Genomic DNA, 27,631 nt, shown 5'->3' on the forward strand with positions numbered 1-27,631 from the left:
ATATTCAACATAATCCCAATCTCACTACAGATGTGCTTTCTGTGGAAACTGAAAGCTAGTTTTAAAATGTATATAAAAATACAAAAGATCTATAAAGTCAATAGTGATCTTGAAAAGGAAAAACAACATTGGGAGAATTATACTTTCTGATTTCAAGACTTATAATAATCTACAGTTTGTATTGGTATACGAATAAAGATGGACAGAACAGAATATAAAGCCCAGAAACAGACCTTGCATGCATGTCCAACTGAATTTCCACAAAGATAACAAAGTAATCAAATGGGGAAAGACTAGACTTTTCAACAAATGGTGTTCCAACAACTGGATCTCCGTAAGAAAAAAAAAATGCCTCAAGCCTTATCTCAATACAAAAATTAACTTTAAATGGTCCACAGACCTAACGTGAGAGCTAAAACTATAAAACTTACAAAGGAAAACATGAGGAAATCTTTGAGACTTTGTTTAAGCAAATTTTCCTTTGTTTTTTTTTTTTTTTTTTTTTTCTGAGACAGAGTTTCACTCTTGTTGCCAAGGCTGGAGCGTAATGGTGCAGCTCACTATTCTCCTGCCTCAGCCTCCCGAGTAGCTGGGATTATAGGCAAGCACCACCACGCCCGGCTAATTTTGTATTTTTAGTAGAGACGGGGTTTCACCATGTTGGTTAGGCTGGTCTCAAACTCCCGACCTCCTGTGATTCGCCCGCCTCAGCCTCCCAAAGTGCTGGGATTACAGGCGTGAGCCACCGTGCCCAGCCCTGTTTAAGCAAATTTTCTTAGAACACAAAAAGCAAGAACCCACAAAAGAAAAAAAATGATAAACATAACTTCATAAAAATTTAAAGCATTTGCTCTTTGAAAGACATTAAGAAAATGAAAATGCAAGCCTCAGACTAGAAAATATGTATATCTGTATATTTAAGGACTTGTACCCAGAATATACAAACAGCTTTTATAATAAATAAGGCAAACAACCTGATTAAAAAATAATAGACAAAAGATTTGACAGATATCTCACCCAAGAAGATACATGAGTAACAAATGATCATATAAAAAGATGCTCAACATAATTAGTATTTAGAAAAATGCAAAATAAAACTAGAGTGAGATATCATTATAACTGCATTAGAATGACTAAACTCACAGAGAAGCACAAAACACCAAGCACTGAAGAGAATGCAGAGCAAGCAGTAAGACCTCATTCTTTGCTAGTGGGAAGACAAAACGGTGGAGCCACACCGGAAAACAGTTTAGCAGTTTCTCAAAAAGTTAAATGTATATTTACCAACAACCCCACAATCCCACTCATGGGTATTTACCCATAGGAAATGAAAACATAATCCAACACAAAAACTTGTACACAAAATGTGCATAGCAGCTTATTTCAAAATAGGCCCTGGAAACAATCCAAATGTCCATCTACTGACTAATGGGTAAACTAATTTTGTTATATCCATTCAATGGATTAGTATTCAGCATTCAAAAGTCATAATGACTGAAACATGTAACAACACTCACGAATCTTAAAAGCATCATGCTAAATGAAAGAATTTGGAGACATAAAAGGTATGTTTTGTATGATTCCACTGACATGAAATTCTAGAAAAGTCAAATCAATAGTGAAGGAATACAGATGAATGGTTGCCAGGGACTGGGGGTGGGAGAACAGTATTTGACTGCAAAGATGCATGAGACAACTTCTTGGAATACTGAAATATTCATATCTTGAATTTGGTAATGATTATACCACTGTGTAAGTTTGGTACAACTCAGAAACCTATACTCTTAGGTAAATTTTATCTTAATAAAGGTGATAAAAATGAAGAAAAAACCAATTTCCCCTGCACATCTCCAAGTTTATTTTGTGAGAATCAAATGATATAGTCAAATTTAGCTGAAGTTGACACATTCTGATATTAAAAGCTTTTCTTCTAAGCCAAAAGAATTTGAAACAATGCTTCAAAATTTATAGGCCTCTCAGGTATCAAGGCCCTCAGCTGTAGTTTAGTTAGTGCAAGCGTCAGTTCCTTACTTAAGTAGATTTAGTAACACTAAATATAGTATTACATCTTCCCGACAAAACTATTTGCAGCACCTTGATTTAAGGTCTCACTCTGAGTAAAACTTTCAAGAGTTAATAGGATAATTCTTTACTGCATAAAGGACCATATATAGAATTTATAAGAAATGGCATTTATTTTCTCTTCAGAGCCTCTCTTCTGCAGGAAGTTATTTATGATACTGTTTTTTTTTTTTTTTTTTTTTTTGAGACAGAGTCTCGCTCTGTCGCCCAGGCTGTAGTGCAGTGGTCTGATCTCAGCTCATTGCAAGCTCCGCCTCCCGGGTTTACGCCATTCTCCTGCCTCAGCCTCCCGAGCAGCTGGGACTACAGGCGCCTGCCACCTCGCGCTAGTTTTTTGTATTTTTTAGTAAAGACGGGGGTTTCACCGTGTTAGCCAGGATGGTCTCGATCTCCTGACCTCGTGATCCGCCCGTCTCAGCCTCCCAAAGTGCTGGGATTACAGGCTTGAGTCACCGTTTAAGACTGACAGACTACAGCTGAATCTAAGGTTTTGCCATTTTATCACGCACAGATACCTTCTGACTTTCTTACTTGGGTATCACTTCTTCTTTTTGTCATTTATTCCTGTATATTTAACAATTAACATATTTAATATAACAATTTTTAAATTACATTAGGCAAGAAATATTTCACACAACAATCAAAGGAACATTGTATCTAAGTACAGGCTTTTCCCCGTAATCTTAGGAAACAAGAACTGGAGAGAAACAAAAATGGTAATTACTGAATGAGGGAAAAACCACATCTGTGCCTAACCTTTGTAAGTCATTGTCAGGGCTTGTGGTAGGGTAGCGTTTTTTAAAATACAGTTTCTACTTTATATACAGGTGAAAGAGATGCCATTTTATACCCGACAACGAGTCTTCCTAGTATTTACACCAAAAATGTATACTCCTATGCATTGTATCTGAGATGATCGAAGCCCTGGCAGGACAAGGAATTTCAATAACTGTACGGAACTGATTTTCAAACAACAAAAAATATCCTCCGAAATTATTTTCACTCCAGTTCCTCACTTAGCTGTCAACAAAGTGAGAAAATATGGGCATTTAGATGTGGAGAAGGCTGGTTTTTTCCTATGAGGGGAAAAAAAGTAACTTCATGTGTTATGTTTATAAGAAAATAGTTTTCCAAAAAATTAAAGAAGACAGAAGGAAATGAGATTAAAAAGTAAGAATTTTTTGAACCATGGAATAACATCTGTTCCTATTCCCCCAAGGCTGCAAAACAAAAGAAAATCCCAACATGCACTCTGCGAAAACAATTATAACATGAGTGAATGAAGTACATTCAGAGAAGATTTGAAAAGAAGGTTTCTGCTAACAAAAAGAAAAACTCTAAACCTCTTCCATTTGAAGAGAGAATTATATCTTTCATGTAGAAGCCCACCCAATCTGTAGATGGGTGATAGCCTTCAAATTGGAGATCCACATAAAACTGGTAAAATCCATTAGGCAGAAATTCATAAAATCTTGTTAAATGAGCAAGATAATTATTTCTGGTTGTATTATAATAGGACAATTCCACAGTCTGTGACTTATAGTCTACCGCATTGCTTTACTAATATAGATAGAAATTCCACTTGTTTATAGCAGCTTTATTCATAATTGCCAAAACTTGGAAGCAACCAAGATGCCATCCAGTAGGTGAATAGAGAAATTGTGGTACATCCAGACAATGGAATATTATTCAGTGCTAAAAGGACATGAGCTATCAAACCATGAAGAGACAGGGAGGAACATGAAATGTGTATTACTATGTGAAAGAAGCCAATCTGAAGCTCCACACTGTATGACTCCAACTATATGACATTCTGGAAGGCAAAACTAGGGAAACAATAAAAAGGTTGCCAGGAGTTGAGGGGAGGAGGTGATGAACAGGCAAAAGCAGAGAATGTTTTGGGCAGTGGAACAACTCTGTGTGATACTACAATGGTGGATACATGTCATTAAACATTTGTCCAAAAACCACAGAATGTGCAAAACCAATATAAACTATGAACTTTGGGTGACAATGACGTGTCAATGTAGGTTCACTGGCATTAACAAAGGTACCACTCTGGTGCTGGATGGTGACAGTGGGTCTGGGGGAGGTATGGAAGGCAGCTGTGAACCTAAAACTACTCTAGAAAATGAAGTGGTGGTGGTTGTTGTTTTTAATATTCTGAAACTTTAGTTGATTTTTAATGTCTGATCTTAAGTTCTCTGATTAGGGAACTTAATTCTTTACCTTTGTAAAAAAATTTTTGCTATAATTAAATAGAATATGCAGTGGTTTCACCCCACATTTTAAAGATAAGTTAAAAAGGAATTGATCTGAGTACAGTTGGAACATTTCTAAAACCAGTTCAGAACTTGTCTTTACACAAATTCTTATGTTTTGGGAATGAGAATCACTAGGTACAGGTAAGATGTACATCTGATAAAATGCATTTACAACTTAAAAACAATAGAATTTGACAGCTAGAAAAGATATATAGAAGCTGCTATGGTTGAATGTTTATGTCCCTCTTAAATTCCTATTTGTTGAAATTGTTACTTCCAAGGTTTTAGGAGGTGGGATCTTTGGGAGGTGATTAGGTCATGTGAGTTGAATCCTTATGAACCAGAATTAGTGCCCCAATGAAAGAGGCCCAAGAGAGACCCTTTCCCCCTGCCACTACGTGAGAACACAATGAGATGGCATGGTCCATTAAGTCAGAAAGCAGGCTCTCACCAGACACTGAATCTGGCTTGATCCTGGACTTCCCAGCCTCCAGAAATGTGAGAAATAAATTTCAGTTGCTTATAAGCCACCCAGTTCACGGTATTTCGTTAAAGCAGCCAGTTCAAATGGACCTAAGAAAGAAACTATTTAGTCAAAGTCCTTTATCTTATAAATAAGGAAAATGAGACTCTGGGTCACAAGGCTATATTATGGCAGAACGACCAGAACACTGAGATTCTGTTACTTCTTCATTATACTACATTTTAAGAAAATAAAATTATGGTAAATTTCTTAAAATTCAGAGGCACTGTTTTTTTCTTCTTCTGTGTATTTATTTCTTCAGAGGATATGCATCAAATTAGTATATTTCTTTGGCTGATAAGTGCTCATCAAGCTCTGCCCATTTACTCATTTATTCTGCATGCTTGATTTTTTTCCCCAAAGGTCATTAAAAAAAAACTATTTTTAAGCATTCTTAAACAGCCTAAGAAAACATTTTACCCCGAAAGTGAATAGAGAATACATGTGCTTATTACTAAAGCAAAGACTATGCTTACCAACCCACCATTGTTAGTGAGAATTTAGAATCTTGGCTGACCTCTTACAGAGGTAAAAATCCACCCTTGGTGGGAACAGCTGCGACTGTGAAAGAAGCTACAAATAACATGCTGGGAATTCAGCAGGCACTGTTATTATATCCTGTTTATACTGTCATTTTTCCTATCAGTAGGATATTATTTATACAGACCCCACCCATGAACTTCTTGTTTATCTTATTATAGAAATCCTCTGAATCTATAAAAAGAAACTTCTGTATTTGTTTCTGGAACAAGCACATGTGTTATAATTTTGCACCTCATTACACTTTTTATTTAGCATTTTCTTTTGTTATGCACCACTCGTTCTCATTTTTATCTCAAGGTTGACTTATTTCACATATTACAGTTGAACTTAAATCTTTTTAAGATAACTTGTTATAAGATTCAGGATAACCACATCCTAAACCTTAAGGTAGATTTCATTAGGTACATATTCTTTGAAGATACACTTGACTAATTTGTTTAAAGACAAAAAAATATGTATATACACTGATGAGGTACTGCAGGGAGTGAGCTCTAGGTGACCAGAAGGTTTCCATATTCAGTTTCACTCTAACCTAAGTGGACCAATTACAAGGACAAGGCTTTATTCAGTTCTACCGCCTCACTATTCTCTAGCTGGATCTCTTCTCTGCAATGAGAAACCTTGCCCCTGAGTTTAGCTTGATGGCTGGGCAGTCTGGATAAAAAAATGTTAACACAATAATACACAAAAAACACAGGAGTTCAGTATATTGACCAATAGGACAATGAACCAATATGGTTATCAATCATCCTCATTCCCCAGGCCTGATATAAACAACTGAAGTAGATAAAGGAAAAATGCAAGTTCCTTAAGGGCAAAAATTCACACAGCATTTGTTGAGCAAATGAATTATTATTTTTGGAGAGGGCACACCACTGAAGAAAGTCACACTGGACAAATTTTCACATGTATAGCTTGTGTCAGCATCACCAGTTCTCCTCTTATACTATAAGGCAGCTAGGTAAACATGGAATGTTCAGAGTACATGCACAATGCTAGACTCTTTGTATAAGGAAAGGTCACTCTTGAAGAACACTGCTCTAAAATGCATAACTAAAATGAGTACTAAACCTCAGGGTGATGAACTAAGTGTAATTCATTTCAGAAAAAAAGAGAGGTCTGCAAGGACTAAATTGGTCAATAAGTTAAAATGAGGGTAACAACTGAGATAATCTTGATAAACAGGAATTCATAAGGCTGGGATGAGGAGGTGAAAGGTATCTTTGGCACAACCAAAACTTCGGAAGCATCCAACTGAGCAGAATTCTGGGAATGGCAAATAGTGAAATTCAGCTGGGGGCATACTGAATAGAGGATGACAACAAAAGAGAAGGCTGGAGTCAGATTATAAGAAATTTCATTTTTTAGACAATGGAGAATCATCAAAAGATATCTGATCAAGGGAAGAGGAACCCAAGCTTTTGGAGTAGAAATGAAGAGGAGGAAGAACAAGTTGGGGTGAGGCTGAAAGCGGGAAATAAGTTTGTAACACTACCAAATCCCATAGTTATGGCAGCAAAAGAAAGGTTATGTGGTACAACAGATAATAAATGTGTAACTGCATTTTCAGTTCTTTCTTGCAAAAACAGAAGATGATGGTCGGGTGTGGTGGCTCACGCCTGTAATCCCAGGAGATCAAGACCAGCCTGAGCAACATGGTGAAACCTCCTCTCTACAGAAAGTAAAAAATAGGCTGGGCACGGTGGCTCATACCTGTAATCGCAGCACTTTGGTAGGCTGAAGTGGGTGGATCACCCGAGCTCAGGAGTTCGACACCAGCCTGGCCAACATGGTGAAACCCTACCTACACTAAAAACACAAAAAATAGCCAGGCATGGTAGCGGGTAGCGGGCGCCTGTAATCCCAGGTACTTGGGAGGCTGAGGCAGGAGAATCGCTTGAACCTAGGAGGAGGAGGTTGCAGTGAGCAGAGATCACACCATTGCACTCTAGCCTGGGCAACAGAGCAAGACTCCATCTCAAAAAAAAAAAAAGTGAAAAATAAAAATTAGCCAGGTGTGGTGGTGCACAACTCTAGTACCAGCTACTCAGGAGGCTGATATGGGAAGATCACTGGAGCCTAGGAGGTGGATGCTGCAGTGAGCCATGATCACCGGCCACTGCACTCCAGCCTCGGGAACAGAGCAAGACCCTGTCTCAAACAAAACCAACCAACAAACAAACAAACAAAAACAAAAATAAAAACAGGGGATGGCATCATGATGACCATTACTGAGTGAGGTAATGTTAAACAATGCCAATCCACTGAAGTTAAAGTCAGTAAAGTTTACCAGTCTCCTAGAATAGCATTTCTCAAACTGAAATCACCTGAGCTTGTGGTTAAAATGTAAATTATGTTTCAGCACATTTAGAGCAGTATTCAGTATTTCTACAATTCTAACAAGCTCCCAGGTGATGCCAAAAACGCTGTTCCATGTACTATATTTTGAATAGCAAGATAGGGAAACATATCTTTCAGTTTCCCTTTCCAAAAAAGCAATACTATATTTAATGCATCATGTTTAACCCATTATGGTTTATCCAATGCCTTTAGATATGTTCAATAAATGCTTTTTAAAGGTATGTTACTATGATTTGTATTAACTAAGGTTGGATGGGTTTCAAAGCTACTATTTTAAAAGTCCTAAATGATTCAAGATTCAGGGAATTCAATACACTAAGAAATGCTTCTACCTGAAAAAAAAAAAAAATCAACATTGCAATGATATTCTATAACACTAAAATTTTGTCTTTTTAGTTTTAGGCTGGCAAACTGGAAGATACTATTGCTTCTAGTAATGGAGGCTGAAATGTAAGTACTGAAAGACAACATTTCATCTTTTCAAAGTCCAGATCAGTGAGTTTCACTAAAACCTGCTTGACTTGTCCTTACATTGCATTAAGCACCATAACTTGGTCCTTGAAGGTAAAGGTTAACAACATATTTTAAATATTCTGTAGAAAAACACCCAAATACTACAACAACTAAACTAACACACTATCCTTTGGTATAAGATTTCTACACCGAAGGACACCTTTAATTAAAGTATTTTCCATAAACAGAAGTGTCGTTTATAAAAATATATTACTAGTGTAATATATTAAACACACACACACACACACACACACACACACACTATAAAAGATTGGCTGACCTTAGATACTTGGGATGAAATGTAAGACTTCTAAACTCTGGAGTTTCATTTTTAACCAAATTAATGGCCAGTAACAACCTTTTAGGTAAATTAGTTCCAATATGTATCATGGTCTGGAGAACAGAAATAATATTTTTAAATCATAAGTTATTGTTGAAGATCAGATCCAAGTATTTCATTGTAGAAGGAAGAAAACGGAGGCACAGAGGTTAAAAAGCCCAAATTCACATAGCCAGCTAGTAGAATGTTAATAAAAGGAGGGGAGAATTAATTTTTCTATCTATCAATATACAAAGTATAACAACGTTGCAACTACAAAATGTACTTGAAAGAGTGTCCGGTTCTTCTAATGACTAAGGCCCAGTTAATTTTTTAAGGGTCTTATAAATCACTGAGATCTAAGAAAGGAAGTTCACACATTAACAAACAAAAGACATCTGCCTCCAAATTTAAGAACTTCATTAAAAAATGCAATCTGAATAGAGAATGACACAATACACCACATACTAAGGATGGGGCTTGGGTGGGGGTGGAGAATGGGATGGGATATAAAGAACAAAGAGAAGACAATGGTAACTCTTCTCAGTAATGTTTCAAGGAGTGCTTTTACATATGCAAAAGTGGATTAAAAAACAACTTTCTTTACCCTCATGAATCATTTTTTAACTGGTATAATCAGGAATTATATTTGGAGGACTACAAAGCTTTTAAAAATATATAGTATAGAAAGCAGTTGGATGTGCATGTGTCATATGCTCTGTTACAATCAAAAGCAAACTATAGGAACCTTTTTTAGCCACAAAATAGGGAATTTTGTGCTTATTACAAATGCCATAAAGTTTACTAGCACAAGTCAAAAAAAATCACTAGAGAAGTTCAGTGATATTGGAGATAATGGGTTTTAAATCACAGGCATACATAATTATGCCTAAGTTGACAGATCTGCACTGCAATGCAGAAATGCAAGCATTATTCCAACATCTGCACCAGAAGGCAGAGACTAGACATGATTCCAGAATAAAGGGCTCTTCAGCTCTTACCTGTTACCTGTGCAACAACTGCTTGGGAAATCCTCCGATTGGCAAGAAAGGCTTTGATTTCCTCTTTTATCACACTGCTGTCCCTCCTAACAAAAACAGAAGACAAGACCAACAATGTATGTTGAAGGTAGAAATCCTCATCTTTGCTAAAAGAAAGGTGAAGCAGAGAGGTGAGGAGAACACAGAAAGGACACAAAAATAAAGGCTAAACAGACCAAACTTGTGTGAAAATATGAAATTACAATGAACCAAGAAACACCAAATATTCAAGTCCTAAAACATCACACCATCAGACAGACGCTTTAGTGAAGACCATAATAGATATAAGTCTCATACCAGAGGATGGTTAATTGCATGCCCTTTATAATTCATATTAGGAACAAGGCTGTCATATGGTATATACAAAGTGTCATTACTGGGGAATGAATGTATCTTACAGAGACAGAAATCCTAGAAAAATAAAGAGCAACAACAACAAATTCAGTTGTGAGCAGACTGTGGGCTTGCATGTTAACTACACAACTGCATGAACAATGTTCATTTAAAAACCTTTAAAATGATTAAGGAAAAAGAAAATATCATTCCCACAACTGTAAAAATGTTAGCCATTTGAAGAAAGGCTTGCCCTTTAACTTCTTTTCCTGTATAAACAAAAAAAGTGGGATCGGTTGAATATAAAGTTTTAGTATTAAAAAGGCATTTATTCATTTTGTATTATATATAAGAATACTTAAAACTATACAATATTCTGTGTCCTTGGGAGTACATTATAGACCTCATTTTTCCTCCACTAAAATGCCTGTTCCAAATTTTTACTTAAAGACTCAACAAATTCTCAAAAGACCAGACATTCACAAAAATGACAATGAGTGGAAAGACTTCTGTTGTTTCACCAGAACAAGAATTAATAAACAAAAATTATAGTTAAACCCTTAAAACTGACCAATCTCTCTTTCAATACTTTATCTTCAAAAGGGTTACATAAATAGAGCAGTGCTATCTGTTCAAGCTCAAAAGTAACACAGAATAGAGGTAACTTCTTATCTAACACAGGGGTCAGCAAATTACGGCCTATGGGCTAATTCTAGCCTGCCATCTATTTTTACACAACCTATGAGCTAAGGATCATTTTCAGAGATGGACATTTGCAATTGATTTGGTGACAGAAAATGCAAACGATAAACACAAACTAAGCAAAATACTATCCCTCCCCCTGCAATTTCATTCTTCTGACTAGTAGGCCTATATTTTTAAAAACTCTACCCAATTATTATTATTGTGTTGACTTTTGTCAATAAAAATTTGTGGCTGTTTGTTTTCTGTCTTGTATATGGCTCTACATGATATCCTTTTTCTTTTTTTTTTTTAATTGAGACGGAGTCTCACTCTGTTGCCCAGGCTGCAGTGCAGTGGCTCAATCTCGGCTCACTGCAACCGCCACCTCCCGGGCGCAAGCAATTCTCCTGCTTCAGCCTCCTGAGTAGCTGGGGTTACAGGCATGCAGCACCACACCCGGCTAATTTTTGTATTTTTAGTAGAGTCAGGGTTTCACCATGTTGGTTGGCCAGGTTGGTCTTGAATTCCTAACCTCAAGTGATCTTCCTGCCTTGGCCTCCCAAAGTGCTGGTAATACAGGCGTGAGCAATCGCGCCCAGCCTATGTCTCTTCATTATATCCTTAAATTTGCCTCTTGGCCACAAAGTCTAAAATTTTTACTCTCCAGTCCTTTAGAGAAGAAGTTTGCTGACCCCTGATCTGAGACAAAGGATCACAAAACCTTAGTAATTGTTTTTTGAAAGAACCACAAACTCTTTTTAGGGGTTCACATTTCTCTGTAGACTATTTGGAGGAACTTAAGTATCCTATCCAAAAACAATGAGTTGTGATTTAACTTGGATGAGGGATTTTAGCTCCCTGATGAGTAGTTGTTACATGCTCTGTTGTAAGGACTCTGTTATAAGACCATGCTCCCTTTGGGGAATTCTGGAAAAAAACAGAGAGGTGATAGTGGTGAATTTCCAATCTGTAGCTCTATAGTATACTGCTGATTTATCAGTTGGAAATCCTAACCAAAAATATTCTTAAAGGAAAAAAAAATCAGCTGCCTAATGCAGTATTTAAATTTTCTCATACTGATCTAGATTCTGGTTAGATTCTTCCCAAACTGCCTGTCTATATTTGAAATATTTCTTTTTTTTTTTTGGAGACAGTCTTGCTCAGTCGCCCAGGCTGGAGTGCAGTGGTACAATCTCAGCTCACTGCAAGCTCCGCCTCCTGGGTTCACGCCATCCTCCTGCCTCTCCCAACTCACTGTGACTACAGGTGTCTGCCATTACACCAGGCTAATTTTTTTTTTTTTTTTTTAGTAGAGATGGGGTTTCACTGTGTTAGCCAGGATGGTCTCGATCTTCTGACCTCGTGATCCACCCATCTCAGCCTCCCAAAGTGCTGGGATTACAGGTGTAAGCCACCGTGCCCAGCCTGAAATATTTCTTTGAAAAATATGTATTCACATGTTATTTAAAAATTGTGTATACGAAAAAGAAAAAGGTACAACTAAATATATTTTCAAGTCAAACAAAATAATTGCTGACTAAAATGCAGGTGCAGGTAATATAGAACAAAAGCTTTCAAATGTGCATCGATAATCAGTGTGCAAGAGATAACTTCAGCGCTATTTCAATTGGCTTATGTAAACAAAACAAATCATTTGGTTTCTAATACAACTATAAAATTAATCTGAAAATTTTTAAATAAAGTATTGCATTTCTATATATAGAATGATCTTCTAGGAAAATGAAACTGAATTTAAAAGAATATTTGTTCGGGTTAAATAAAAAAATGTACTTTTGTGGGGGAAAGAACTAAATAGGTTTTTTGACTAATTTACATTGATATTTAAATCAATTTATTTCAAATCAAATTCATCTAAACACTAAATCATACAGAAGAGATAACACTCAATTACTGAAATAGGAAATATCCAGTTTGTAAATTATTCACAGCCTTGCATCATGATATTATTTAGGACTGCACAAGATAGAAGGAATCCCAGAAATCTGTCAAACAGTAGCAATTCTCATTTTTAGATATTTGACAAGTTTCTAAGTATCAATAATGTTTAAAAACATAGAAATAAACAGACACGGTGGGTCACGCCTGTAATCCCAGGACTTTGGGAGGCTGAGGCAGGCGGATCACTTGAGGTCAGGAGTTCAAGATCAGCCTGGTCAACATGGTGAGACCTCGTCTTTACCAAAAATATTTAACAAATAGTTAGGTGTGGTAGCATGCGCCTGTAATACTAGCTACTCAGGAGGCTGAGGCAGGAGAATTGCTTGAACCCCAGAGGCGGAGGTTGTAGTGAGCCAAAAACGTGCCACTGCACTCCAACCTCGGTGACAGAGCGAGACTCCATCTCAAAAAAAAAAAAAAAAGAAAAAACTCTTTACTGCTTTACCAGAGAGCTTTTTCAAAAAGCAAAAGAAAAGACTTAAAAGATAAGGGTGTGCATGGGCAAGACATTTAACAAAGCTGGGCCCTGGCTGTATCATCTGATAAAATAAAAGCATTGGCCAGGTACAGTGGCTCACTCCTGTAATCCCAGTTACTTGGGAGTCTGAGACATGAGAATTGCTTGAAACCAGGAGGTGGATGCTGCAGTGAGCCAAGATTGCGCCACTGAGCAACAAAGTGAAACTCCATCTAACAACAACAACAACAAAAAGCATCAATACTCCCTTCACAAGGCTTTTAAAGATTTGTCTCCTAGCAATGAAATTAAATATTGTGTGTATACATATGTCTGTAATACATAGAATCAAAAATTCATTGCAAAATTTTTTTTGAAATTGTAAAAATACTGAACATTGACTATTATTTTATAAAACTTCAGAAAGGTTCCCAAGAAAAGAAGAAACAAATGATCTGCTGTAATCATGTAAGACCGAAGTAAACATCTGTACCAGGTACTTTAAGGTAGCATTAAAAGAATTCTATACACAAGCAGTGATGTGTCATTTAGTTGGTTTCACTAGGTATTTTCAAAATACTAAACACATTCTATTTTCATTGTGTTCAATTCTCTTAAATATTTTTAAAAGTTCCATTCTAGTGGGTTAGCTTTGTTGTTCAAACTTTGACATCACCCTCTTCCCTCATTCTCTCCTCATTCAGCCTTCTTTAAGGACCTGCTACTCCTATTGTCCTCATTGTAATCTAAGAAATCACCACTTTGTTAGTGTAAAAACTTCATTTACTCTAAATCTAATTATCTTATCTTCTCCCACCCCTCACTTCCTCTCTTCATCTGCAATTTTACATCCTCCTTAAAAAGAATAAATCCCCTCCTTCCTTTCTTATAAAATCTCATACTCTTCAAGATTTCTATGCCTCAAGTCTTATGGAATTAAAGTGAAGAACATGCTGATCTTGTCTTTCACTCCACAGCTTACTTACTTCAAGATGAGATACCCACCTGATTTGTAGCTAACCAGTTCAAGTCCATGTCATTGCCTCCTACTGCCCTTTTGAAATCATTGCCATGCTAGATTCATCTAGTGATTTCCACACCAGGATGAAATTCTTCCTTCCCACCCTCCATTGCCATTATTTTTATAACTTGCTAAACTTTCACTGTTACTTACAGACCTTTCTTAATATCTGGATGAATTCATCAGTAATGCCTCTTTGTGGAATCCCCTTTTACTAAGTCACAATTTAACTGTCATCTATTTAAAGAAGTCCTCCCTGATCTTCACAGCTAAAAAATGTGTCTTCTTGCAATGGCTAACTTTAACATTTCAATACTACTACTCACATGCTAATATATTACATGCTGTTCTGTATTATAGTTGTTTCTAATCTTGTCTTATCTCTCCTACTATGCTGTAAAGTCCTTAGTCCTTTAGCACAAAGATTGTGCCTTATTCATTTATGGGGTTTGCATATAATAGAGCTTAATTTGTTCAATGAATGAACAATTCTGTAGTTGGAGATAAAAGGTTGTAAAATGGAAAGCTCGATCTAGATAATTTATAAAACAGCTTTAAATTTTTATTCTCAAATAGATTTAAGCTTACCAAATCAGAAAGGAAAAGAATTATTTATAGTAGTTCGAAATGACATTGCTTCCTTTTCTAGAACAAAGAATAATAAAGACCACCGGTTTTAAAAATGATATGCTTTAAGATCTTCCATATTTCCATAGTTAATATACACTGCACATTTTTTAGGATCTCTGAAAGGTAATCATCTATCTGAAAGACTTCCAGAGATGAAGCAACACCTGCCAAGACAGACTATTTCACACTTGGAAAAATAAAATTATGTACAAATTTCTTTCACATTTGACTAAAACCTATCCCCACACATTTTTACCCATTGAGACAAAGTATAACTTTAAATTTTAAAAAATCACTCAAAAATAAAAATTACTATATATGTATCAATAACATAGTAACTGGATATCATGACCATTTTGTCTTATCTACAGAACATGCACATCCTACCTATGCGAGTAAAATACTTAGCCTATAGATAACCAACTTGGAATAAAGCCTCAGTTTTATACAAAATACTAACATCATAAAATTTAGTACACGGGTGGTTAAGAATAATATATTTAATGTATGGCATTATTAACAAATCCTGATAAGCTTCATTTAAATTATAACATCATATGTACATAAAACACACACTAGCATCTATACACTATATTAGCAGATGTGTATACACACATACCCCTACACATATATTTGTATATTAATAGATGCATTTTTAAACATTAATATGTAAAATAGTTCTTTATTTCTGGCTTTAAAGTCCTTCCTAAAATGTTATATTCAACAATCTGTTAAATTCATATCCCAGTTTACCTTTATTTTTTTAACCCTAACTCAAAAATGAAATAAGTGAAAGCTACTTTCTTACTGTTTCTTAATGAGTTGATAAGGTGTACAATTATAACTTGATGAAGTTATACAAAAAAATCTCCATTATGTATCTTGAAATTTTTAGGAGTGAAATTTGTAAAGTGAATGAATTATAAGATTTTTAAAACTCCGTCTTATGTTTGAGTTCAGGAATGTGAACAATCAAGAGGTGAAGCACACAGGTAGAAAAGGAGACAGGAAAGCATTCAGATACCCAGGCTCCCCCACCAGAGACCACCGCTTCCAGTGGGCTATAATATCACCATAGCATCTAGTGATCAGCAAGGGCAGTATATTCCTAAAAGAGCACAGAATACTCAGAAAGATCCACTGCTCAAAATATTTCTCTAACGTTCCACTAGATAAAAATTCACATGTTAAGTGATTGTTTTGAAGCAGCAAATATCATGGGGGAGGGGGATGAGAAGCCCACTAAGGCAATTCATACTTTGTCTTATGTTAATTAACCACCTTTCCTAAAATCTTATTAAAATCTACAGACATGAAAAATTTATTTGGAGAGGCAATGTACACCAGTGACATATGGATAATAAAGACATCATTTAGGCTCTGCCACTTAATACTGAAGTTCTCTTGAGCAAAGTATTTAATTTTTGTGAATCTCAGTTTCTCTGATCAACCTGAGATCATGATTTTAATAAGTGACAATGTCATTCAATAAACTTTCCCACTGATCCAAGGATTGTTATTATCTACAACCTGAGAAGCGTAAGAGAGGGACACAATGGAGGAAAGCAGGAGTGCAGCAGTGGGTGAGGGTGCAATGGCAGAGAACCAGAGAGATCTAGAAAGACCACTGAGATCCCAAGATGATCAGGAGAACCCAAAGGAGCAGTTCTAATAAAGAAGCAGAGAAATGGAAAAAGATCAAAGTGGTAGTACATAAATACTGATAACAAAGTATAAACCTGTATATATTTCACAGTGAAACTGGAATGGGTATAATTACGGGATTTAACTACAAATCCCAGTCATTGCTAAATAGGTTTTTGCTTAGTTTGAGCATATATTTGAATTAAAACATCATGCCAACCTATGAGTTAAAAGTCAAGTTTTTAGACCTTTATTTTTCCAGACAGTCTTCTAGAGACTTGTACTAACGAGCTTTCCCATACTTCTTGTTAGTCTTATACACGTTTAAGAATTAACTGTTATGTCAAAAGCTTATCAAAACTGATGAACAGCAACACCACCGAAAAAACCAGGTTGGCATCCTTTTTAAATTTTTGATATCCTCTCTACTCAGAATAATTAAAAGCTAATCTTGTTATGTTTCAATGAGTGAAGTAACTTTTATTTGCCCAAATGGTTCTCCTTCTTAATCTTAACAACGTTAAATTCAAAAGCAACACCTGAACTTTGGTCACCTACTTTAACACATGAAAAAGAATTCAAACTCAAACTGATCTCTTTTATTTTTAACTTTTAAAAAAATTAGCTGAGCGTGGTGGCACATGCCTGCAGTCCCAGCTACTCGGGAGGCTAAAGCAGGAGAATTACTTCAGCCCAGGAGGCGGAGGTTGCAATAAGCCGAGATCACACCACTGCACTTCAGCCTGGGTGACAGAGCAAGACTCCGTCTCAAACAAAACAAAACAAAACAAAACAATGACTTGTAACTGTAACTGCTGTATCATATTATTCATTACAGGTATTAATATTGTACTTTATTTATACTGTATCTGGAATCCAGATAAAATAGTTGATTTAGCACAGAATTTCATATAATAGAGATCTACCTAAAAATAAATTCAGGACAGTTTGAAGGATATTTCAACATTGTGGTACTATTGGACAGATCTTCCAAGTGGCAATATTATGTGTCACTACTATTCCATCTTGAAGTTTAAAAATCTTTAGGAAGAATTATAATGATACTTATAGGTACTATTTTTATTTCTGACAAATTCCTGCTACAGTTTCTTTCATTATCTACTGTAAGTAATTTATTTGCAGGCTCTTTCCCTTCTATGGTACTGGAAATCTACTGAAAACAATACCTTTATCATCTCTATTCCTAGAGGAGTTTTTACAAAACTCCTCAATTCCAACAAAAGTAAATAAACTAGTATGGAACTCAACGTCTCCCAAAACCTGTATTGTTTCCTAATATATTATTCCTATTACACTGTCTTACCTGTCAGTAATTTTTATCAGACTGAAGACATGCCTTGCCTTTTCTACCTTTTACTATTCCCTTAATTTTAAATAAAGTTCCTGTATTTTAAAAACAAATGCTATTCTTTACCATTTAGGTCAAGGTCACCCATTCATTAAACATATTAGGCCCTTACCATGTGCCAGGGAAAGTTCCAGATCCTGGAGGCACAATAATGGAAAACACATGGTGTTACCCTCAAAGTGTCCCAGGGTCCAGTGTGAAGCCTTTCCTAATTATCTCTGTTGAAAGTAGATTTCTTGTGGGCTGAGCTCGGTGGCTCACGCCTGTAATCCCAGCATTTTGGGAGGCTGAGGCAGATGGATCACCTGAGATCAGGGGTTTGAGACCAGCCTGATCAACATGGAGAAACCCCGTATCTACTAAAAATACAAAAGAGCTGGGCGTGGTAGTGCATGCCTATAATCCCAGCTACTCGGGAGGCTGAGACAGGAGAATTGCTTGAACCTGGGAGGCGGAGACTGAGGTGAGCTGAGATGGTGCCATTGCACTCCAGCGTGGGCATACAGAGCAAGACTCCATCTCAAAAAAAAAAACAGTAGATTTCTTTTCTTAGTGTTTAAAACTCTAAGAGTTCTTACATTTATAAGACAATGTGTGTGTATGTATGTGTGAGTGTGTGTGTCATCTACTGCTAAAATTAGAACCTATATAATAGGTACCCCAAATTATTTTCTTGATTAGAATGTTGGAGAGAAAAATTAAGAGTGTATGTATTCTGTATCAAGATAAAATTATCCCTCAGAAAAAGTACTTACTACAGATTTCGGGATTAGAATGTGTCTGTTAGTCAGAAATTAGCTATTACAGTCATAGAGAAGATTAGTGTTTGATAAACAGAGAATGGAAAAGACCTATCAAGCAGCAAAGAGAAAGGACTGAAGTAAAGAGGAGAAAATTTAAATTAAAAACATAAAGCTTGAACTTCCTTTCATCTCCAAAGGTGGGAGAAGGAAGTTACAGTTCTTATAGCTAAGTAGCTGAAATGCAGCATACTATTTAAAAACAATCTAAGAATACAGATGTTTCTAGGGACTCTGAATAAGCAAAGTCACTAACCTCATTAATTCTTCCACTTTATCATCTACATCTAGGTCCTCTTCTGAGGCTTCAAAACTGTATGACCTCTGACCCATGCTGTTTGCATGGTAGCGAGTTGGTGACATCTTTCCATTGGATGTAGATAATCGCTCATTATTCTCCCTCCCATTTTGATTGGTAGTGCAAGGCTGCGGGGAAGTATCATAACTGTTGCTAGGTGATGGGGACATTCCCGAATGCTGCGTCTGCGTGGAAGCTGTAGCTGTAGAGGAAGATGCTGGGACATTGTTGGTACTATTCCCATATGAACTTCCTCCATAGCTGGACCTTCTTCCAAACTTGTCACTATGCTCTTGATCAAGACGGTCCAAAGTTTCCAAGGCATGGAGAATTTCATGTTTAGTCATTCCAGTACGCCGAAGTCGCTGAAGCAGATCTATCTGCTCTATGGTAAATCTGGGTTCATCTGTATAATGAGACATGGTTTCCAGCAAACTGAAAAAAAAAAAAAAAGATGAAAAGAAGTCTCTTTATTGACAGTATCTACCAAAGCACATATCACTAGAGAATGCTCAGAAGATGCAGTATTTCTACACAAGCTTCTTTACTGAAAAGTATGTCCCACGCTAGAATGATTGTGCCATGGCAAATGGATTGGTACAGATACTAAATGTGTTAGTAGGTGAACATAGGTGTAACATAAAACCTAATTTCATATGGCATGCAATTTACATTTTCCTCAATTTTGGTAAATATCAGAACCAAAATTTTAGTTATGTAAATAATACCAAAACAACAGATTAGGTACCTGGAGTGCATTAAACCCAGGCTATGTGATAACTTAGAAGTGTTTTGCCCATCTCAAGTGTATTACTCTACATTAGAGTATTAATGGAAAATTGCTGAAAAAATAGTTTGTATTACATTATTTACCAACTATTAGCTACACAGACCTAGGAATTCTCTACAACCTCATTTAGTGAAAACAAATGATTTGCTAAGCTAAGTCCAAGCAAATGCTAATAACCAGCAAAAATATTTAAGTGGAAAAGAGAGGTACATTAAAAAAAAAAAAAAGCACCATTTCATTCACTACTTAGCAATTTCCTAAGTTTTTCATCTCTGGTAATGCATTCTCTCTTAATAGCTACCCTGAGAAATAGATCTTTCGTGGTTGTAGCCGGACAATGCTATTCATTTTTCTTAGGAAATTACTTTTACATGTTTCCTTTAACTAGCACAAGATACTGCAGCATATCAGAAAATGTTTTCTTAGGGTGAATAACAATATTAAGAGAGTAGTCAAATACTGTAAAAATTCTCACTGCTTGAATTCCTCTGTTGTTGTTGTTGTTGTTGTTGTTGTTTTGGATACAGAGTTTTGCTCTTGTCACCCAGGCTGGAGTGCAGTGGCACGGCCTTGAGTCACTGCGACCTGCACCTCCTGGGTTCAAGTGATTCTCCTGCCTCAACCTCCTGAGTAGCTGAAATTACAGGCACCTGCCACCAAGCCTGGCTACTTTTGTATTTTTAGTAGAGATGGGGTTTCAACATGTTGGTCAGGCTGGTCTCAAACTCCTGACCTCAGGTGATTCGCTCACCTCAGCCTCCCAAAGTACTGGGATTACAGGTGTGAGCCACCATGCTCGGCCTTGAATTACTTTCTTATAAGATCTGACTTTCCCATTCAAGATATTTTGAAGTGGTAATCTCTTTTATTTTGATATTTATTGTTCTAGTGCCAAATATAATGCATGGCATGCATAGGCTCTCAATAAGTGTTTGCAGATGGAAATCGATGTCAAGAAGTTTTTTCATCTTTCTCAAACAAACATCTGCTCTGGGCCAGTGCCCCACAGCTATTGAAAGTTTCACTGTTTCTTTGTCCTTGTACATGAAAACTTTATTGAACAGTCACTTCTGGGTAGGAATTGGGTAAGAGTTTCACACATAACATAATCTCATCCAATTTTCACAGCAGCTCTCGTGGTAGATGTTCTTTATTCATTTCATTTTATGTTGATGGATTGATTGTTGAGGAAACTAAGGCTCAGAGTAGTTTTATACCTTACAAAAAATCTGAGTAAACATTAGGAAAAAGATTTAAGCCTAGATCTTACTGACTCCAAAAGCACACATCATTCTCCTTTACAATACCTTGCAGGGCTTAACTGGAAACACATGATTTGGGACACAGGCTATTCTACTCCTTTAAGTCTCATTTAAAGCCATTTAGATAAAAATACTCTAATTACTGATGAACCTAGGGGTCCTAGTAATAGTTTTCTACATTTAAAATCTTTGCTCCATCTAGAATTTTTATTGACTTAACAAGTATAAAAAATTGGGGCTTTATTTCATCCCAAATGGACAGCTAGATGTCGTATGTTTTTATTGAATATCTGTCTTCTCCTCTGATGTGAAATGCTGCCTTTATCATATACACAATTTCCATATGAATCTGCATCACCTTTGGATAGTCTATTCCATTTTACTGATTGTTTTATGTTTCAAATTCTTTTAAAAATAAGTAGGCAGAAATCTAGAACTTTAGATGAAATCTCCCTAGTTTTAAAAACAAGCTCATTAAAATAAAACATAACCAAACACACATATTCTGTGGACCTAAACATGTTGCAGGCCATTTGTGCCCACAGGCCACAGTACCTGCCCTACACCTACAAATGTTATGGTCTGATTTCTTCCGTACTCACTTGTAACAAGCTAGGCATCATTTTAAAAAGACCTATTTTCATGATTATTATATTCTTTCTTGATGGCCTAAGTTCCCCGCACAATATTTTGTAATGAAAAAAATTAAACATAAACATTATTATTTTCCCTTGAAAATGAAGTAGACCTGTTTGTTGCTATCTTCAGCCTTCATATTATCAAAGTATTTCATAAAGTGATCTTACTTTAGATGACTTCAATAACTGTTTTATTATATGGACAAAAATTCCCAATCACAGTATTTTCCTACAGTATTCATATCAGAGCAGTTAGTTATCTGTATACAGTTCTTCAAACTATTCCTGGTATGAAACAGCACTCTGTATTAGCATAAAACAAAAGTAAGTTATATGAATTTCACTTATTACTGAAAAGTATCCATCCTAACACTTGAATTAGAATTGTCAAAACTAAAGATTTCACAGCATATAAAACAATGTAATATTTTATGTCATTTCAGATTCATTGACTATTAGAACCACTTTTATTCCAAGTCATAAAAGGAAAAACAATAGGCCACCTATTACTTTGTCTGTCTAGAACACCTCATTGTTTTCAAGCACATGTTCTTGGGCTATCACTCATAATACCCCACCTTCTGGCCAGTGGGGTGGGGTGCACAAGAAAGCCAAACCTTGCTCTCCCCACAATTTTCTAGTCAGACGAGGGAAAAGATGAACAGTCACCATAACTGTGCTCAGTTTCAGGAAGATATTAGTCTGGTAAATTTCTTATTATACGGAAGCATCTAGTTCATGGGAAGATGAAGCGGACATACCAAGAAACTTAGAACAGACCGATGGCGAAAGCTGTGCAGTGCTCATATCCCTTGTTCCAATCCCTAAGCCCCTGATACATCCCTGCTCTTCTTGCTGTTTTGTTTCATCAGAGAATACATTTCCCTTTATGTATCACCTTGTTCAAATTAGATGTCTGTGCCCTGCACTGAGAGGTCCCTAATGCAAACATAACCTAAAGCAAAATGATCCACAATTGCTAGAATGATCATTCATATGATCACTACAAAGCAAAATGATTAAGAGCATAACAAACAGGATCAAAGCATGCATGTGACACTGAAGATATGATATTTTACTGAGAAAACGCTGAGACTAGAAGCTCTCCTGGATATTGAGAATAATGTTCCAATGTGTACTAATATAAACAAAGGCATATACACTGGCATTTCAAAATTTTATTTCTCATAATTTACCTAGTTTAAGCACATAATCACGAATTTATGGCAGTAAATGACCTACAAAGGTCATCTAAGTCCATGATACCAGCAATTCTTTTATAACAGAAAAAGATAACATGTAAGAATTGAATTAATTTTCTTTTGCACAAGGATTGTTCACAGGATAAGGAACATCTTTCACTTTAAATTACTAATCTGAATGCAGACTCAGGCCAACAATAATTGAAAATGATGTGAGAAGAATTTCAACACTGTAATAACAGAGAATGTTTAAGGCATAAAAGAACAACTAAATTCAGGAATTACGGCTCAGTTCATAAACTGATATTCTAAGAAAATATCATACCATAAGACCATAATAATAACTTTTCCACAGTATATTTTATCCTGACTTGAATATGTACCTAAACCCTTCTTGGATAAGGCATGAGGTCCAGAATATAATTTCCTAAGCTAAATTCTACAAACACATAGAGCAGAGAAGATTAAAGCATTCACAAATAATTAACCTTGAAATAACATGGGTAGAAAGGACATTACTACCTTACTTGTAAAGCACCAACAGTTAGTAAAATTTTATTGAATAACAGCTTTTTCTTTAACATAATTCTGCTGTCTTTATTTTTATTATCTAGAATGACTAGGCAAAACAGGTTAGTTTTGTTTTGCATACATGATATTTACTGCATGATAATTTAACACACTCTAGAGTCAATCACAATATTTTTATCAGAGAGTGAACTCTCCATCCTCTCAGGAATGTCACCTCATATCAAACCATATATGTGAGTTACTGTCACAACTACTGGACTTCAAAATACATATACACTCAAGAGCCTAACAGACACTTTGGGAGCTTAGGCTGTGGCAGGGCTACTCTCTGTCAGCGGCTTCTCCAAAACCAGAGAGCTCAGGCTGCAAAAGACCTCAAAGCTTTTACACCTTGCAGGCCAGCACTTTCTAGCAATGAGGGGCCTTACTTGTGGTCTCGGATCTCAGCTATGGTGGTCAAATCAGCTTCTCCCAAGAACTGCTCATATAAAGGTACACTTCCACTTTTAGCCTTCACTTGAACACAGAGGCCTCCTTTCATCATAATTGAGCAAAGACACTTTAATAGCTTTGGAATACACTCACAATGTGGTTAATGTACCTCATCTATTGAGTGTATTCCCTGCGAAGTCTGTCCATGTTACTCTCCCCATCTTTAAGTACTGTGAAGTCAAGAAAAAAATTCTCTTTGTATGGCAATTAACACTGTGATTCATGAAATCATACTTTGATCATCTTATTTCTACCATATGTAACAAAAATTCAAGTACAAACACGCACATTTATAGAGGGAGATACAAATTAGGTGTGGAATGAGAAAACTGGAGACCATTTAGACAAAAACCATTCATTTAAGCCTACTATGTAACAGATCCTATGCGAGGCACAGAGGACACAACAAGGAACAAATCACACAAAAATTCACAGCTTCATGATGCTTACATTCATTTCAGTAACTATTAGACATCTTACTATTTTCAATAGCCATTAGACATCTTAACTCTCTTGAATGCTTAGCCATCTATCTCAGAAACTTCTAGGCTTTGAGCAGTTAAAGATAATAAGTAATTTTATATTCAATTTAAAATTAATGTCAAAATTCAAAGTTGAAAATAGAAATGGTAAAAGAGAAGTCTGATAGATTGAAAACAGCTATTAGCAAATAAATTTTTTTAAAAAGTGGGGAGGGAAACTAAGGCCCAAAGAGGTGAAGTGCCTTCCCAAGGATATAGCTACTTAGCAGAAAGTCAGGCTACAGTTCACATCTTCCAGGTCTGTTCCAGAAACTTTTCACTGTATCATAGAATCTATTGGGGTGGGGGGGAACTATAATGAAAAGCCTAAATAATAAGGAAAACCTCTCTTAATATCTACTTATTGTATTACAGAACTGTCAACCAAAACGGAAGGAATTTAAGCAAAGTGGAGACTCCATAAAATTTTAGAAAATACTTATGCTAAAGGCACTCTGCATTAGACTCTAAAGATGCGCTTAATGAGCTAATAGATACTCTGTCTTCTCTAATATCTGAAATTCCCGGAATACTTTTATTCAAAGGCCTATTTAATATGAACTGGTGGTTATAGTTCATATCCTAGCACAAAAACACTCTCAACACAATACCACTATCTCAATTTATATTATCTGCCTGACTCCAAAGAAAGGCTAGCACATTAGCTAATAGGCTTAACTACATTATCATGCCCCCAGCAGGTAAAGGAAAATGGTTAAGGTGCTAGGAGTTTTCACACAAATGGCAACATGAAGGTGTATGCTTCCAGTAGTCTGCTTGTCACAAGGAATCCAATACTAGCTCTCTTGAACTGTTAGCCATCTATCTTGGATGCTTCTAAGCTTTAAGCAGTTAAAAATAATAAGTAATTTTATATTCAATTTAAAATTAATGTCAAAATTCAAAGCTGAAAACAGAAATGGTAAGAGAAGGCTGATAGATTTAAAGATTCATTTCTCACCACATGATCATGACACTTATTCACCTTAATGTCAAACAGGTATACCATTTGATTCATTTCCTAAAAAAACTTTTCAACTCTATGAACACCCATTGTCAAATCTGGATCATAATCATAATGACATCTTAACTTTATTAAAATGACTATGAAGATAAAAATCAAGAAGGACTTGATACTTACACCACTGGAAAGGAACTGAGCATACTTTACATGAGGCGGATCAATATCCTTTCCAGAGATGATCTGCGTTATCTACCATTCTGTAGAACAAAGATAGAAAATTGAGAAATATTTATGTTAATCAAGTGTTGAATAAAAATTTTAATTATATAACATAGATATCAAGAGTTGACACTAGCTAATCATGTTAAATATTATGTCTTCTGATTTGCATTCTACTGCTTTATTCACCATACAGTTTGATCCCTTTCAATTCAGACACAGATCTTCACAAAAAATGGTATTTTCTATTCATTGTTTAGAAGCTAAAGATCATGAAGACAACTTATTAGCTGGTTAAAACCATAGCCATAGAGGCACCGATTTCCATTAACTCTAAGTTAAGATTATAAATTAGACAAAAGTTAAAAATGTTGATGTCAAAAACTCTCACATTAAAATACACATTCAGTACTGAATTACATTATGCATGGCCGAAGTGTCCAACAATGACTAATGATATATGCAAAATGTACAAGGTAAAATTAGAAACCCTTCACATTTGTATATTCTAAATTGTAGCATTAATGAAGATCCTGTTGTAGATAATTTTCTTGCTGACTTAAAAGACAGGCCCAGGCGTTGTGGCTCACACCTGTAATCCCAGCACTTTGGGAGGCCAAGGTGGGTGGATCATCTGAGGTCAGGAGTTCAAGACCAGCCTGACCAACATGGCGAAACCCCAACTGCACTAAAAATACAAAATTTGCCAGGCGTGTTGGCACATGCCTGTAATCCCAGCTACTCGGGAAGCTGAGGCAGGAGAATCATTTGAACCCAGGAGGCGGAGGTTGCAGTGAACCGAGATCGCACCATTACACTCTAGCCTGAGCCACAGAGTGAAACTCCATCTTGGGCTTGGGGGTGGGGGAATCTGTCCTAAAAAAGTAGATATAAAGTATCAAATGAAACTACTGAAAATGTTCCTCATTGTAGTTCCTACGCAAAATAGTAAACCAAAGACACAAAAATGATTACTGGTCAAAACACATTTTTCACTATCTGCTCAAATTCAGTTAAAATATATGAAGCACCTGCTTGCCCTGGCATAGACACAAGAACCAAAATATGAGTAAGATATGGTCCCAACAGTAGAGGAGCTTAGGAGCTCATTAAATGGCAGAAGGTGGGGCGAATAGAGACTAGGGACAGAAATTATAGACACGTCTCTCTCGAATAAAAAGTATAACATTAAAAAAAGACTAAAAATAAAACATTTATATGAATAACAATCCAGAAACTAATTTAGGTTAGAGAGAACTAGGAAGATTTCTTAGAGTGAAATCTGGCTGTTATTTGAGGATTAGAATAAGACTTCCACAACATCAAGGCGTAGAGGGAGGTAAGAATCATTGGAGGAAAGATTCCAGGAAGAGGGAACAGTGAAAAGAAATTATGAGATTTATTTAGGTAATCAGTAGGCTTGTGTTGCCGGTCTTTAACACAGTATGTGTGAGGAGTAGATGATCTAGAAGGGGATACTGACCTTTATTCTGTAATCATGAGAACCATGCAGCATGTTTACATGTAGTATGTTCAGCATGTAGCATGCACCATGAAAATAGAATAAAGGTCACCATCCTCTTCTAGAAAGGATCCTTTGATAACTTAGGAAGTTATCATCAAAGACCCTGATTTAACAGACAAGAAAACAGATTAAGTCACTGATACAAATTTATGTAACCATAAGACACTGAATTTTGTCAGTTATATTTCAGACATAAATGGGCTTAAAATATTCTACAAAAACAAAATGTTCTAAAAACAGAGGACCAAGCAAACAAGATGTTATGAATTCTCTCAATTTCACAAAGCTCTTCTGGCAGAGGAGACAGATTTTTGTTTTCTAATTGACAGATGTTTTGAAGTTATTTTAAAAATAGATTAAGAACTAAATACAAATGGGTATTAAGATCACATCCACACTGAGTGCAATGGCTCACACCTGTAATCCCAGCTACTTAGGAGGCTGAGGCAGGAGGATCGCTTGAGGCCAGGAGTTCAAGGCTAGTTTGGGCAACACAGTGAGTCCTCTGTCTCAAAAAAAAAAAGAAACAAAAAAAACAAAATACAATCACACTCATTTGAATGCCTATTATTTAAAAAATAAACATAAAACAACAAGCATGGCAATGATGTGGAGAAAATGGAATTCTTGTATGTTACTGGCTGAAA

At 36.1% G+C, this 27,631-nt stretch overlaps 1 protein-coding gene across 3 annotated transcripts in view; it reads right to left on the reverse strand.

The window, feature by feature from the left end:
* HMBOX1 (homeobox containing 1) overlaps positions 1 to 27,631 on the reverse strand; it is a 166,859-nt gene that overhangs the window by 66,778 nt on the left and 72,450 nt on the right. For all 3 annotated transcript variants that reach the window (XM_011944551.1, XM_011944552.1, XM_011944550.1), the window contains 3 exons: positions 25,418 to 25,497; positions 18,799 to 19,275; positions 9,607 to 9,692 (listed from right to left, as the gene is read on the reverse strand). In XM_011944551.1, coding sequence (XP_011799941.1) covers positions 9,607 to 9,692; positions 18,799 to 19,275; positions 25,418 to 25,440 — 586 coding nt within the window. In that variant the 5' untranslated portion in view covers positions 25,441 to 25,497. The remainder of the gene's footprint in view (positions 1 to 9,606; positions 9,693 to 18,798; positions 19,276 to 25,417; positions 25,498 to 27,631) is intronic.

The sequence above is a fragment of the Colobus angolensis genome, unplaced genomic scaffold (assembly GCF_000951035.1).
Source record: "Colobus angolensis palliatus isolate OR3802 unplaced genomic scaffold, Cang.pa_1.0 Scaffold233, whole genome shotgun sequence".
Classification (NCBI taxonomy): Eukaryota; Metazoa; Chordata; class Mammalia; order Primates; family Cercopithecidae; genus Colobus; species Colobus angolensis.